At 36.0% G+C, this 15580-nt stretch overlaps 2 protein-coding genes across 6 annotated transcripts in view; one reads left to right on the plus strand and one right to left on the minus strand.

Moving 5' to 3' along the window:
* Window positions 1-8705, minus strand: part of LOC129741867 (uncharacterized) — a 544810-nt gene extending 536105 nt beyond the window's left edge. For all 5 annotated transcript variants that reach the window (XM_055733697.1, XM_055733690.1, XM_055733681.1 and 2 more), the window contains exon 1: window positions 7148-8705. The gene's annotated coding sequence lies outside the window, so the exon portion shown is untranslated. The remainder of the gene's footprint in view (window positions 1-7147) is intronic.
* Window positions 36-15580, plus strand: part of LOC129758617 (uncharacterized) — a 30446-nt gene continuing 14901 nt past the window's right edge. Inside the window, exon 1 of the mRNA XM_055756162.1 lies at window positions 36-1458. Coding sequence (XP_055612137.1) covers window positions 36-1458 — 1423 coding nt within the window. The remainder of the gene's footprint in view (window positions 1459-15580) is intronic.

Genomic DNA, 15580 nt, shown 5'->3' on the forward strand with positions numbered 1-15580 from the left:
CTGTTGTTTCCACAATTGGATCAGCCACGTATCGCATGGCACAATATCTAGCGGCAATCCTAAATAACATTGTGGGAAAAACTGAGTACCATGTCAAAAATAGCTTTGAATTTGCAGACGAAATTTCGAAGCTACAGGTCCCAGAAGGCTGTGTGATGTTTTCGCTAGACGTTACCTCGCTCTTCACAAATGTACCGACGTCGAGCACTTTCGAATACATATACGAAAAATGGCACAAGCTAAGGAAATACACCGACATCCCGCTTGGCTCACTGGAACAAGCTCTTAGGGTTGTATTGGGTGCATCATTTTTCCAATACAGCTCTAAATTTTACGAACAGATCCATGGAGTTCCGATGGGCTCACCGATAAGTTGTGTCGCCGCAAATATCGCAATGGAACAACTTGAACAAGAATGTATTGAAAAACTGAAGAAGAAGAATGTTCACATCTCGATGTACAGGCGCTATGTGGATGATTGCTTCATCGTTGCACGGGAAGAAGATGTGGACACAATTTTCGATACATTTAACTCCGCACACACGAGCCTGAAATTCACCATCGAGAGGGAGAATGATGCGAAAATTCGCTTTCTTGATATGACTTTGCACAGAACAGGGGAGAAGATTGAAAAGTCTTGGTTCCCTAAGCAACCGGATGGGCGCTATTTAGATTTCTTTTCTGAAAGCCCATATACGCACAAATCCAATACAGCATTTGCGCTTATTGATCGTGCGTTAAAACTGTCCGATGCTAAAAACAGAAAAAACAGCATAGTAACAGTAAAGTCAATTCTCATGAAAAACAACTATCCGCAAAATATGGTCGACAACATAATACAAAAAAGAGTACATCTGATGTTCAACACTTTGGAAAACAAAGAACATAAACCGGACGGCAGTCGCTTCGTATCGCTCCCGTACATACCACGTTTGACTGAAAAAGTTGCCAAAATCTTGCGGAGATACAATCTGGTTGCTGCTCCCAAGCCGTGTGATAAAATTAAGTCGAACATCTTCACGAAGCTCAAGGACCCAATACCGTTAATGCAGCAAACGAATGTCGTGTACGCCATCTCATGCTCTTGCGGTAACGAGTACATTGGACAAACTTCTCAAACATTGTTCAAACGCATCAAGCAGCACGAGAATAACGTACGCCTAAAACAAAAATCCACGGGGTTGGCGCAACACGCTTTAGACAACGGTCCTGGCCATGTTTTTGGTTTCTCTAAAACGAGAATATTGGAGAGAATTACCAACACGACCCACCGACGGATAGCCGAAAAATTACACATCAAAATGCGAGAGAATCGAGCGGTAAACATCCAACAGGATACCAAAGGTATCTCAAGTGTCTACAACGGTCTGTGGAAAAAGCTACGAGAAAAAGACGACGCGGAAGTCAGGCGGAAAACAGTAGTAGCGTCGACAGTTAGCGGCAGCAGCAGCAACAACAGTGACTGCGAAAATTAAAATTTGATTGCCCCAGCAGGCGTATAATAGCTTTAGTGTAAGAAGATATTTTTTAAATTTTTAATTGATAAGTTAATTTTTTATTTTTTTTTTCCGTTATTTAAACAGTTCTGAAGATGGTTGAAAATTTTAAATAAAGTAAACCGAAACGTAAACTAAATGGAAGTTATTTTTAAAATCACCGAGAAAAATCAACCGAAAATCGAGAAGATAAAAGGAACGGTGACCGAAACCCAGTTTATGAAACTGAGCTTATGCATGCAAGGTATGTATGAAAGAGTTTTGGGTCACTTAAAATGGAACAGTGTTTTAGAACATTCTTAATGAAAATATTCAGATGGAATCGAGATATATTAAAAAATAAATAAAATAGAAAAAATAGCTGTTTTCAAACAACGGTACCTTCCTGGTTTGGGTTTCGGTTAATTTTTGATTGCAATAAAATTCGGCAGATTTTACGTTTATAAAAATCTATAGTTTTCAACGTTAAACCGTTTTCTTTAAAGATTTATGATTGATTTAAGCTAGTGATTTTCAATGGTTTTTGAAATTTGATTTAAATGATTAAGTGAAATAGAAGAAATAAGACGATGAAAAATATGAGAATTATGGCATCAGCTGATGAGACTCAACCATTTTTAAACACAATATTTATTTGTTCAAGAAATACAAAATTTTCAAAAAGCCAAAAATTTCGTTCAATAATAAAGTTGCAATTTTTCTTTAATAGCGTTTAGCTTGGAAATTTTAAATTTATTTTTATACGCTTCATGAGTTGTTTTATTAAGTAATTGATATAAATTCCCCCCCCCTCCCCTCTCCCCCTTCCAATGCTGAAAAGGCTCATAGACGATACCTTAGAAATATTTCGAATACCTGAAAAATGTTACATTCCACATTTGGCTCGATTTGTATGACAAGTTTCTTATCATAAGAGTTTTCCAGCCTTTTTCTACTCGAGCCCGCCCTGAATAGGAAGCGTCTCAAATTATTCATACGCAAATAACTTATCTTATAAAATACTAGCTGACCCTGTAAACTTCGTTTTACCCGTTACTTAATAAATCGTTGGAAAATGTTTACAGTTCCTTAACTTCTTCGTGCTCGTTTTTATATTGCTTTTTCAGACTTATTTTGGATTTTCTCAACTCTTCCTGAAGAAGAAGAAGCACTGCCGCAAGCGTCAAACATGGAAACCGAACTTTGAAACTGAAATAGATCTTCAGAACACTTTCATGCGTTTTTTTTTACTAAGACAAACATCATGTTTCAGAATCAATCATGATTTTTCAGCAACATTTCAAACCATTTAAAATGATTACTGCACATGGTAACGTTCTGATTGGAACATTGTTTACCTAAAATACTTCAGTAATCTTGATTTAAAACTTCAATCAGAAGAAAGAATTTAGAATTTTTTATCCGTATTTTTATACATAAAATCGAAGGATTAACATACAATGAAAGGTATTTTTCTTTCAAACTTTGAATGTTTTTGGCAAATTTTCGTATTCGGAACAATTTGTCAAAAACTTATTCCAGAGATAACTTTCGGTACAAATGCCAAAAAATATTCAAATTACGTTTGCCAGCTTTCTCTAAGTTGCTGATTTTGAAGTGATTTTCATCCGCAAGGATGATTTATTTCTCAAGATTTTTCAATCGTTATTTGAATAACGATTTATTTTTACATGTTTATTAGATGATTCAAAAATTGTTTAATGAAAAAAATCCTGAAACCGTGAAAATACTTATTCAAATATTCAAGTATTAAGTACCAACAACGTGTCAAACAGCTTTGTTGCAAATCGCCGACCCAATCAAACCAATATTGTGTCGTTTGGGAACTTCTGACAATCTAGTACAAACATAATTTTTCTTCATCGGATGTTGGAAGTCCGACTTCTGAAGTTAAATTTAGTGCTGGCGCGATAGAAATATTCAATAGAAACTAAACTTGAAATCCTAAATTTGAATGAATTAAGTTAACACAACCTTTCAACATTATCACATAATATACAGTACAAAGAATGTTTCAAATAAGTCATAGATGTTTTAAAGTAACCGACTCTAATCTATATCTAATAATTTACAAAACTCGCAGAAAAATCGATTCATTCATTCAAATAATAATTTAGTGCATCTTAAAAAACGATATACATATCACATGATGATTTCCTTAAGTGTTTCTCTACACTGACGAAAATGCAACCTATCAGCAGAGCTGTCAAATTACGGTTGTCAAATTTCGGGTCTAACTACCGTTGCAAAAATCCAATTTTTCTCTGAATAAGCAATATATAAGATGTGAAGAGATAATTTTGTATGGGGACCCCCCTTTCATAAAAAGTGAGATCCTTGAAACTATTATACAAACCATCTCTGGCCAAAAAAACCCTCGAATACCAAATTTCACTTCATTCCGACCGACCATTCATACGTGATGTTGTTACAAAGAAAACGCCTCCATTTTTATATATAAGATGGTCCCATTGCTTGATGTGTTGCCGATTTGTGCAAATAACGGGTAGGGGAGCCCTACTGTTTTTCTCATCCCCCACTGCTGGAATGAACTCGGAGTCTCTAATGGTCATAGTAGTATTTTTCTTACCCAAAAACCCTTTCATTTAAAAATTAATCCTATTGGTTGGTAAGTTTTAAGCTTTACAACAAAATTAATATGAAATCCCTTTCGTCCCTACCCTCTCCACACTGCAAGACGTAAGGATCTATAACTATCGTAGAAACATATCTAGTAATCAAATATTTCTCCATGCCATACTTCCTTCCCTCCTTCTATGTTTCTACTCACTCGAAGAAGGGTGGTGCCTTAAATAATCATAGACCCATATCAAAATAATTTCCCATTTCATGTTTTGTCCATTCGTTAGATAAATTGTATGGAAGCCTTCCTTTTCCCTTCCTACATCATCAATCCTATGCTCCTACTGGAAGAAAAGAATGGTTTCAAATAATCATAGAAATATTTCCATACCATGCCAAATTTGATTCCATTTGTTTGGTTAGTTTGCTCGTCGAGTTATGCAAAAACATGTAAAAGAGTTCCATTTCCTCTTTCTATCTCTCCATTGGAGTGAAGGGTGAGTACTTCATATTGATAGAAATATTTCTTGTATTCAAATACCCTCTGATGCCAAATTTGGTTTCATATGCTCAATTAATTCTCAAGTTATGCAAGAAATTTCTATGGAAGCGCCCTTTCCCCAATTATATCTCCCCGCTGGAGGAAAGGAGGGGCCTCAATTTATCATTCACTCATATTTCGTATTCAAATGCCCTCCCATGCCAAATGTGGTTCCATTTGCTTGATTAGTACTCGAGATAAGAAATAAATTGTAAGAGAACCCTTCCTCCCTCTATCCTATTTCTCCACTGAAGAAAAGGAGGAGCTAATTTCGCCAAAACTGGCTAAGTGCTAAGAGAGAACAGAGAAACTTTAATATAAACATTTCAGAATTTTAACCCTGCAGTATCCGGACTAATATCAGATATTGTTATATCTTTTCAATCATAATTATTGAAATTTCCGTTGGTTTATAAATTCTAAATCCTTTTCCTTCCTTTCTTTGAAAATAAAATCTTTAAAAAAACTGTAGTTGCTTAAATTGGACTAATCGACAGTACAGAGTTTCTTTATTGAATTTCCATCCCAATTTCTGTCTTAGACTTGAAGTCCGTTTTTAAACATTTTCAGCTGATTTAACCAAAATTTTATCATCTACTGAAGTAAATATCCTGAATTCAACATATCATTTTCCAAATGATCAGTCTCAAATTATCATAAAAACGATCTCATAGTTCAGTTGCCAATATCATTGGAGATTCTCTCAACATGAATATTTCTCTGTTTTTAATCTTATCTTTTTCCAGATTCAATTCATTGAGATTTTCAAGTCATGTGTTGTTTCTTCAGTTACTGAAGTTCAGTTTCATGGTTTTTCTGATTATTGGGGACTCAGGTTCTTTGTTTCAGGTACTAAACTCATTTGGGTTTCCTTATCTGACTTTTTGTAACAACTTGAAAACAATTTTCATTTATCTGATAAGAACCATATCCATAAACATCTCATGAAAAGATTTTTTTTATGTTTGAAAGATATATTTAAAATTGAAATTCAAATTTGGCGTTTTTAAGTTTGGAATTCTTATACTCTTCAATCTGTATCTCTATGAAATTTGAATTTAATTATTTTTTTGAATTTTGTATTCTATGTTTCAAATCTTCATGATACTTCCCAACTGTCATTAGGTAATTTTTCTCGATTAAGAACAAATCAGACGATCAATGATCAAATAAAAATTATTTAAAATATCTATCCGGTCACTTTTCTAAATCAGAGATTTTTAGTTGGTGATAATGGTATTAAAACAATGAAAATTAAATCAGAACTTTCATCTCTGAGTAATTAGGGGAGATGGGGGCATAATGGCCACCTTAAGGAAAACGGTTATTTAACCATAGAAAATAGCTATAATATGGAGGTTACATTATTGTTTCGTGTTCAGACACTTGAAAAGTCTATTCCCTAACGGGCTGAAACGTGAAAAAACTAGATGAAAACGTTAAAAAATGCATTTTAAAAAATTTTGCCAAAAGCTGAAAACCAGCCACTGTGGAGGCATAATGAGAACCCCCCCTGAGGCAGTATGAGCACCATTAATCAGGGCAAGATGTGTGTTTTCTGCCGGGGAATCTAGCAGCGAATTCAATTCGATGAAGTCAGGTGAGTCGTAGATTCATTAAACAAAGCAATAACAAAATAATCTAGGTCTGTTTGTAGAATACAAACAATTCACGCACGCTCATACATTGTGTGCTTTGTTCGAAAGATGATGCTACTAGCCGTATAATGTAACAATAAAAAAATCGATCATGAATTGTCAATGATCAATGAATTGTAAATGGAAAAAAATCACCTCGAACAGAAATCTAACGCTAGTCTTTTGATTACCTCTCCGACACCTTACCAATAGGTTAAATCGTCGGATGAAAACTAGTCAAGGTGTGGCGCTATAAATCCATTTTAATTCGCTGCTAGATTCTACGGCAGAAAATGATCATTATGCCTCGATAATATGGTGCTCTATATGCCCCTAGTCAACAAATTTAAGTAAAAACGTGTTTTAAAATTGATAAAAGTGAAAAATCAAAAATTTTATGATGGTAAAAATTGAGAAACAATGTGTACATCATGTTGCAGTACGTACATTATAGATCAAGGTTATTTTTAGATCATAAGAGCTTATTTCGTGGTTTCCCCTACTAAACTCTTCCGCAATGTTTGCACGTGAAATTAACAATTTTATTTGAAGATACCAGAAACTATCTTCTACGCAGACAACATGGCCTTAAAGACAGTAGTATACTAAAATCATCTCCAGTTCTTTTACATGTTTAAAATAGAATACAAAAATGTTTAACAAATATTCTTCAGAAAATTTTAATAATTATATTCTTCTATAGATAGAAGATTTCATTAAATTAAACAGTATGTTTTGTTTGTTTTATTATAGAGGCTTGCTGGGTAGATTTGCCTCTGACCAATTTATGGGTTTATCAACGCGAAATAAAATTCAAACTTTAGAGTATACATATTTTAAGGGTTATTCCAAAATAATGATAGTCCAAATGGTTAAACTATAGAACTTACCTTTAGAAAATAGTTTTCCTATCCGACCATACACAGGTCCGTTACTCAGCTGAATCGAAGAACCGCGATCGTCCAGATTAATCCACAAAACGGACGTTATCCTCCCTTTGGCTTAAGCTTTCTTCTTCTTTGCCAACTTCACCAAGAATTGATCAAAACACAATCGGCCAACAGCACTTCCGGTTGAATTCCACACTTGAACAACACACCGCACACCTTTCTTTAGCTTTTAATTTATTCCTTTTGCGTTTTCCCTCACTTTTCTTTTTCTTCGTAACTTAAGCTCAATTTATTAACGAGCAGGTTACTTTAACCAATCTTCTTTTTTTTTCTTTAGCTGGATGCAAACAAAGGGGGGAAATCGGTCGAATTCGAAAGGGGGAACAAGTAGGTAAGGTAAGATCGAAATAAGTAACATACAACAAACGGCAACGATTTCCGTTCTCGATCGATTCGTTTTATTTTTGCACTCGCGTTTTTTTTTTTGATTCACTTCTCGGGTTTGCCGTCTACTTTTTTTACTGATTTCTTTCGTTATGTTATTCTCTTTTGATGTTTCGTTTCCTCGTCGCTCGCATAAATATAACCAAACTTCGCTTGAATGATCTTCTTGATTCTTTTTCAAATTTGAATCGATCAAACTGTTAACTTATTAACAAAAATATCAACTTTAAATCGAGGGGGGTGGTGTTTGGTAGAGAAATTTTTTGCTCGGGTTTCCCACCAACCTTGAGTTGAGACGATTCTTGCTTGAATTGAAGTTTGCTTTTGTTTTTCAACTCGTTTTTCCGCTTTATTTTTCTCTAACCGGGCCTTTGCGGTCGTCGTCGTCGTCGTCGATCAGCGTTTCGAGTGAAGAAAAACCACGATCAAAGCAGCCATTCTGCCATCTTTTTTGTTTTGCTTTTATCACACCAACAATTTCCAATGAAGAAACTTCACCGGCGAAAAGGTTTGAAGAATTATAGAAGACTTTTGCGTAGAATTCCCAAAAGAAAGATCATTCCAATTGAGGGATTGCCGTCAAAATATTACCTTGCGCTTTTTTTTTTCTTCAGTTGCTTGCTTTTGGTTTTGTTGTTGATCATCCCAGGGGCCCCACAAGAATTTCACAGCAGCAGCACTTCTTCGCCGTTCATTCTTCCACACCACGAAGAAGAACCAAAAGAAACTTGCACAAAAATCTCACTTCCACACGGCACGCACAAAACTACGCACGAAACTTCCCATTCACAATCTGGGAAAATGGTAAGAGTAGTTAATAGTAGTAATCGAAATTATTATGTTGAATTCTCGATATTCGAACTGAAGAAAACCCGCGACCGACGTCTTTCTGTGCACTTTTTTTTTATTTCAATTTTATTGCAGCACCTCGACGCAGGTTGCGTCTTGCTTCCACCAACAACGATCGACTTCACATCGTCGTCCGTATACACGAAACACACGTGTTAGAAAGAGAGAGACTGATACTACTGAAGAAGCGAAAAAAATTCTCAAAACGGAAACCACCGAGCAAACGCCAAAACGCGCATCAAATTCGCGTGTGTCCGCCGTCTTTCGGACTGACTGACTGACATCAGCGACTCGATTCGGCTGGCTTGAAGCCGACCCGATAGAAGATTCCAACTACTCGAAGGTATCATCCATAAACACTCTGCCCTTAAATGCTAATTTCAAATTTCCAAAACTTTAATGTTGAAATTTGTTTAAGACTAACAATTTCCTAAATTTTTAAAAATTACCTCGGAAAAATGTGGATCGTTTTTAGTGGACGACCCCGTTAAAACCAAACAGTAGAACCTCACTCACACAAACGAAAACGCATGGGACGTCGAGGTGCTGTCAAAAAGAAAACGCGACGCCAAATGTCAAACAAAACGACGATGTCGCTGTCAGAGCTGTCAGATAAAGCGTCGGTCGAATTCGGCCAACTGGCCGAAAAAAAAACAGAACAAAAAGGCTATGGCGTAACCACCAAGCGGTCACTAGCGGAACTAAACATAAATATGTGAGTCACAGACAACCGGATTGAAAACATATATTCTTATTCCTGATTTGGAATTCGAAGTAAAATTAAGATTCCGAATTCAATATTCAGATTCAGAATTCAGATTCAGAATTCAGATTCAGAATTCAGATTCAGAATTCAGATTCAGAATTCAGATTCAGAATTCAGATTCAGAATTCAGATTCAGAATTCAGATTCAGAATTCAGATTCAGAATTCAGATTCAGAATTCAGATTCAGAATTAAAATTCAAAATTCAGCTAAAGATTTCGAATCCTAAATTAAATTCAGAATTCAAAGTTAAATTTAAATTAAAATATCAAAAAAAGGCTAGAAATCGCATTTTAAAATTGTGATCCCAAATTAAGCTCAGAATCGCCGAAAAACGCTTCTAAAGGCCAGAAATCGCATTTTAAAGTTGTGATCCCAAATTAAGCTCAGAATGGCCGAAAAACGCTTCTAAAGGCCAGAAATCGCATTTTAAAGTTGTGATCCCAAATTAAGCTCAGAATGTTGAAAAAACGCTTCTAAAGGCCAGAAATCGCATTTTAAAGTTGTGATCCCAAATTAAGCTCAGAATGTCGAAAAAACGCTTCTAAAGGCCAGAAATCGCATTTTAAAGTTGTGATCCCAAATTAAGCTCAGAATGTCGAAAAAACGCTTCTAAAGGCCAGAAATCGCATTTTAAAGTTGTGATCCCAAATTAAGCTCAGAATGTCGAAAAAACGCTTCTAAAGGCCAGAAATCGCATTTTAAAGTTGTGATCCCAAATTAAGCTCAGAATCACGAAAAAACGCTTCTAAAGGCCAGAAATCGCATTTTAAAGTTGTGATCCCAAATTAAGCTCAGAATGTCGAAAAAACGCTTCTAAAGGCCAGAAATCGCATTTTAAAGTTGTGATCCCAAATTAAGCTCAGAATGTCGAAAAAACGCTTCTAAAGGCCAGAAATCGCTTTTTAAAGTTGTGATCCCCTCAGAATCACGAAAAAACGCTTCTAAAGGCCAGAAATCGCATTTTAAAGTTGTGATCCCAAATTAAGCTCAGAATGTCGAAAAAACGCTTCTAAAGGCCAGAAATCGCATTTTAAAGTTGTGATCCCAAATTAAGCTCAGAATCACGAAAAAACGCTTCTAAAGGCCAGAAATCGCATTTTAAAGTTGTGATCCCAAATTAAGCTCAGAATCACGAAAAAACGCTTCTAAAGGCCAGAAATCGCATTTTAAAGTTGTGATCCCAAATTAAGCTCAGAATCACGAAAAAACGCTTCTAAAGGCCAGAAATCGCATTTTAAAGTTGTGATCCCAAATTAAGCTCAGAATCACGAAAAAACGCTTCTAAAGGCCAGAAATCGCATTTTAAAGTTGTGATCCCAAATTAAGCTCAGAATGTCGAAAAAACGCTTCTAAAGGCCAGAAATCGCATTTTAAAGTTGTGATCCCAAATTAAGCTCAGAATCGCCGAAAAACGCTTCTAAAGGCCAGAAATCGCATTTTAAAGTTGTGATTCCAAATTAAGCTCAGAATCACGAAAAAACGCTTCTAAAGGCCAGAAATCGCATTTTAAAGTTGTGATCCCAAATTAAGCTCAGAATCACGAAAAAACGCTTCTAAAGGCCAGAAATCGCATTTTAAAGTTGTGATCCCAAATTAAGCTCAGAATCACGAAAAAACGCTTCTAAAGGCCAGAAATCGCATTTTAAAGTTGTGATCCCAAATTAAGCTCAGAATCACGAAAAAACGCTTCTAAAGGCCAGAAATCGCATTTTAAAGTTGTGATCCCAAATTAAGCTCAGAATGTCGAAAAAACGCTTCTAAAGGCCAGAAATCGCATTTTAAAGTTGTGATCCCAAATTAAGCTCAGAATGTCGAAAAAACGCCTAAAGGCCAGAAATCGCATTTTAAAGTTGTGATCCCAAATTAAGCTCAGAATGTCGAAAAAACGCTTCTAAAGGCCAGAAATCGCATTTTAAAGTTGTGATTCCAAATTAAGCTCAGAATGTCGAAAAAACGCTTCTAAAGGCCAGAAATCGCATTTTAAAGTTGTGATCCCAAATTAAGCTCAGAATGTCGAAAAAACGCTTCTAAAGGCCAGAAATCGCATTTTAAAGTTGTGATCCCAAATTAAGCTCAGAATCACGAAAAAACGCTTCTAAAGGCCAGAAATCGCATTTTAAAGTTGTGATCCCAAATTAAGCTCAGAATCACGAAAAAACGCTTCTAAAGGCCAGAAATCGCATTTTAAAGTTGTGATCCCAAATTAAGCTCAGAATCACGAAAAAACGCTTCTAAAGGCCAGAAATCGCATTTTAAAGTTGTGATCCCAAATTAAGCTCAGAATCACCGAAAAACGCTTCTAAAGGCCAGAAATCGCATTTTAAAGTTGTGATCCCAAATTAAGCTCAGAATGTCGAAAAAACGCTTCTAAAGGCCAGAAATCGCATTTTAAAGTTGTGATCCCCTCAGAATCACGAAAAAACGCTTCTAAAGGCCAGAAATCGCATTTTAAAGTTGTGATCCCAAATTAAGCTCAGAATGTCGAAAAAACGCTTCTAAAGGCCAGAAATCGCATTTTAAAGTTGTGATCCCAAATTAAGCTCAGAATGTCGAAAAAACGCTTCTAAAGGCCAGAAATCGCATTTTAAAGTTGTGATCCCAAATTAAGCTCAGAATCACGAAAAAACGCTTCTAAAGGCCAGAAATCGCATTTTAAAGTTGTGATCCCAAATTAAGCTCAGAATGTCGAAAAAACGCTTCTAAAGGCCAGAAATCGCATTTTAAAGTTGTGATCCCAAATTAAGCTCAGAATCACGAAAAAACGCTTCTAAAGGCCAGAAATCGCATTTTAAAGTTGTGATCCCAAATTAAGCTCAGAATCACGAAAAAACGCTTCTAAAGGCCAGAAATCGCATTTTAAAGTTGTGATCCCAAATTAAGCTCAGAATCACCGAAAAACGCTTCTAAAGGCCAGAAATCGCATTTTAAAGTTGTGATCCCAAATTAAGCTCAGAATGTCGAAAAAACGCTTCTAAAGGCCAGAAATCGCATTTTAAAGTTGTGATCCCAAATTAAGCTCAGAATGGCCGAAAAACGCTTCTAAAGGCCAGAAATCGCATTTTAAAGTTGTGATCCCAAATTAAGCTCAGAATGTTGAAAAAACGCTTCTAAAGGCCAGAAATCGCATTTTAAAGTTGTGATCCCAAATTAAGCTCAGAATGTCGAAAAAACGCTTCTAAAGGCCAGAAATCGCATTTTAAAGTTGTGATCCCAAATTAAGCTCAGAATGTCGAAAAAACGCTTCTAAAGGCCAGAAATCGCATTTTAAAGTTGTGATCCCAAATTAAGCTCAGAATGTCGAAAAAACGCTTCTAAAGGCCAGAAATCGCATTTTAAAGTTGTGATCCCAAATTAAGCTCAGAATGTCGAAAAAACGCCTAAAGGCCAGAAATCGCATTTTAAAGTTGTGATCCCAAATTAAGCTCAGAATGTCGAAAAAACGCTTCTAAAGGCCAGAAATCGCATTTTAAAGTTGTGATCCCAAATTAAGCTCAGAATCGCCGAAAAACGCTTCTAAAGGCCAGAAATCGCATTTTAAAGTTGTGATTCCAAATTAAGCTCAGAATGTCGAAAAAACGCTTCTAAAGGCCAGAAATCGCATTTTAAAGTTGTGATCCCAAATTAAGCTCAGAATGTCGAAAAAACGCTTCTAAAGGCCAGAAATCGCATTTTAAAGTTGTGATCCCAAATTAAGCTCAGAATCACGAAAAAACGCTTCTAAAGGCCAGAAATCGCATTTTAAAGTTGTGATCCCAAATTAAGCTCAGAATCACGAAAAAACGCTTCTAAAGGCCAGAAATCGCATTTTAAAGTTGTGATCCCAAATTAAGCTCAGAATCACGAAAAAACGCTTCTAAAGGCCAGAAATCGCATTTTAAAGTTGTGATCCCAAATTAAGCTCAGAATCGCTGAAAAACGCTTCTAAAGGCCAGAAATCGCATTTTAAAGTTGTGATCCCAAATTAAGCTCAGAATCACGAAAAAACGCTTCTAAAGGCCAGAAATCGCATTTTAAAGTTGTGATCCCAAATTAAGCTCAGAATCACGAAAAAACGCTTCTAAAGGCCAGAAATCGCATTTTAAAGTTGTGATCCCAAATTAAGCTCAGAATCGCTGAAAAACGCTTCTAAAGGCCAGAAATCGCATTTTAAAGTTGTGATCCCAAATTAAGCTCAGAATCACGAAAAAACGCTTCTAAAGGCCAGAAATCGCATTTTAAAGTTGTGATCCCAAATTAAGCTCAGAATCGCTGAAAAACGCTTCTAAAGGCCAGAAATCGCATTTTAAAGTTGTGATCCCAAATTAAGCTCAGAATCGCTGAAAAACGCTTCTAAAGGCCAGAAATCGCATTTTAAAGTTGTGATCCCAAATTAAGCTCAGAATCACGAAAAAACGCTTCTAAAGGCCAGAAATCGCATTTTAAAGTTGTGATCCCAAATTAAGCTCAGAATCACGAAAAAACGCTTCTAAAGGCCAGAAATCGCATTTTAAAGTTGTGATCCCAAATTAAGCTCAGAATCACGAAAAAACGCTTCTAAAGGCCAGAAATCGCATTTTCAAGTTGTGATCCCAAATTAAGCTCAGAATCACGAAAAAACGCTTCTAAAGGCCAGAAATCGCATTTTAAAGTTGTGATCCCAAATTAAGCTCAGAATCACGAAAAAACGCTTCTAAAGGCCAGAAATCGCATTTTAAAGTTGTGATCCCAAATTAAGCTCAGAATCGCTGAAAAACGCTTCTAAAGGCCAGAAATCGCATTTTAAAGTTGTGATCCCAAATTAAGCTCAGAATCACGAAAAAACGCTTCTAAAGGCCAGAAATCGCATTTTAAAGTTGTGATCCCAAATTAAGCTCAGAATCACGAAAAAACGCTTCTAAAGGCCAGAAATCGCATTTTAAAGTTGTGATCCCAAATTAAGCTCAGAATCACGAAAAACGCTTCTAAAGGCCAGAAATCGCATTTTAAAGTTGTGATCCCAAATTAAGCTCAGAATCACTGAAAAACGCTTCTAAAGGCCAGAAATCGCATTTTAATGTTTTGATCCCAAATTAAGCTCAGAATCGCTGAAAAACGCTTCTAAAGGCCAGAAATCGCATTTTAAAGTTGTGATCCCAAATTAAGCTCAGAATCACGAAAAAACGCTTCTAAAGGCCAGAAATCGCATTTTAAAGTTGTGATCCCAAATTAAGCTCAGAATCGCTGAAAAACGCTTCTAAAGGCCAGAAATCGCATTTTAAAGTTGTGATCCCAAATTAAGCTCAGAATCACGAAAAAACGCTTCTAAAGGCCAGAAATCGCATTTTAAAGTTGTGATCCCAAATTAAGCTCAGAATCACGAAAAAACGCTTCTAAAGGCCAGAAATCGCATTTTAAGTTGTGATCCCAAATTAAGCTCAGAATCACGAAAAACGCTTCTAAAGGCCAGAAATCGCATTTTAAAGTTGTGATCCCAAATTAAGCTCAGAATCACGAAAAAACGCTTCTAAAGGCCAGAAATCGCATTTTTAAAGTTGTGATCCCAAATTAAGCTCAGAATCGCTGAAAAACGCTTCTAAAGGCCAGAAATCGCATTTTAAAGTTGTGATCCCAAATTAAGCTCAGAATCACGAAAAAACGCTTCTAAAGGCCAGAAATCGCATTTTAAAGTTGTGATCCCAAATTAAGCTCAGAATCACGAAAAAACGCTTCTAAAGGCCAGAAATCGCATTTTAAAGTTGTGATCCCAAATTAAGCTCAGAATCGCTGAAAAACGCTTCTAAAGGCCAGAAATCGCATTTTAAAGTTGTGATCCCAAATTAAGCTCAGAATCGCGAAAAACGCTTCTAAAGGCCAGAAATCGCATTTAAAGTTGTGATCCCAAATTAAGCTCAGAATCACGAAAAAACGCTTCTAAAGGCCAGAAATCGCATTTTAAAGTTGTGATCCCAAATTAAGCTCAGAATCACGAAAAAACGCTTCTAAAGGCCAGAAATCGCATTTTAAAGTTGTGATCCCAAATTAAGCTCAGAATCGCTGAAAAACGCTTCTAAAGGCCAGAAATCGCATTTTAAGTTGTGATCCCAAATTAAGCTCAGAATCACGAAAAACGTTTCTAAAGGCCAGAAATCGCATTTTAAAGTTGTGATCCCAAATTAAGCTCAGAATCACGAAAAAACGCTTCTAAAGGCCAGAAATCGCATTTTAAAGTTGTGATCCAAATTAAGCTCAGAATCGCTGAAAAACGCTTCTAAAGGCCAGAAATCGCATTTTAAAGTTGTGATCCCAAATTAAGCTCAGAATCGCTGAAAAACGCTTCTAAAGGCCAGAAATCGCATTTTAAAGTTGTGATCCCAAATTAAGCTCAGAATCACGAAAAAACGTTACTAAAGGCCA

This window comes from Uranotaenia lowii, chromosome 1, assembly GCF_029784155.1.
Source record: "Uranotaenia lowii strain MFRU-FL chromosome 1, ASM2978415v1, whole genome shotgun sequence".
Lineage (NCBI taxonomy): Eukaryota > Metazoa > Arthropoda > Insecta > Diptera > Culicidae > Uranotaenia > Uranotaenia lowii.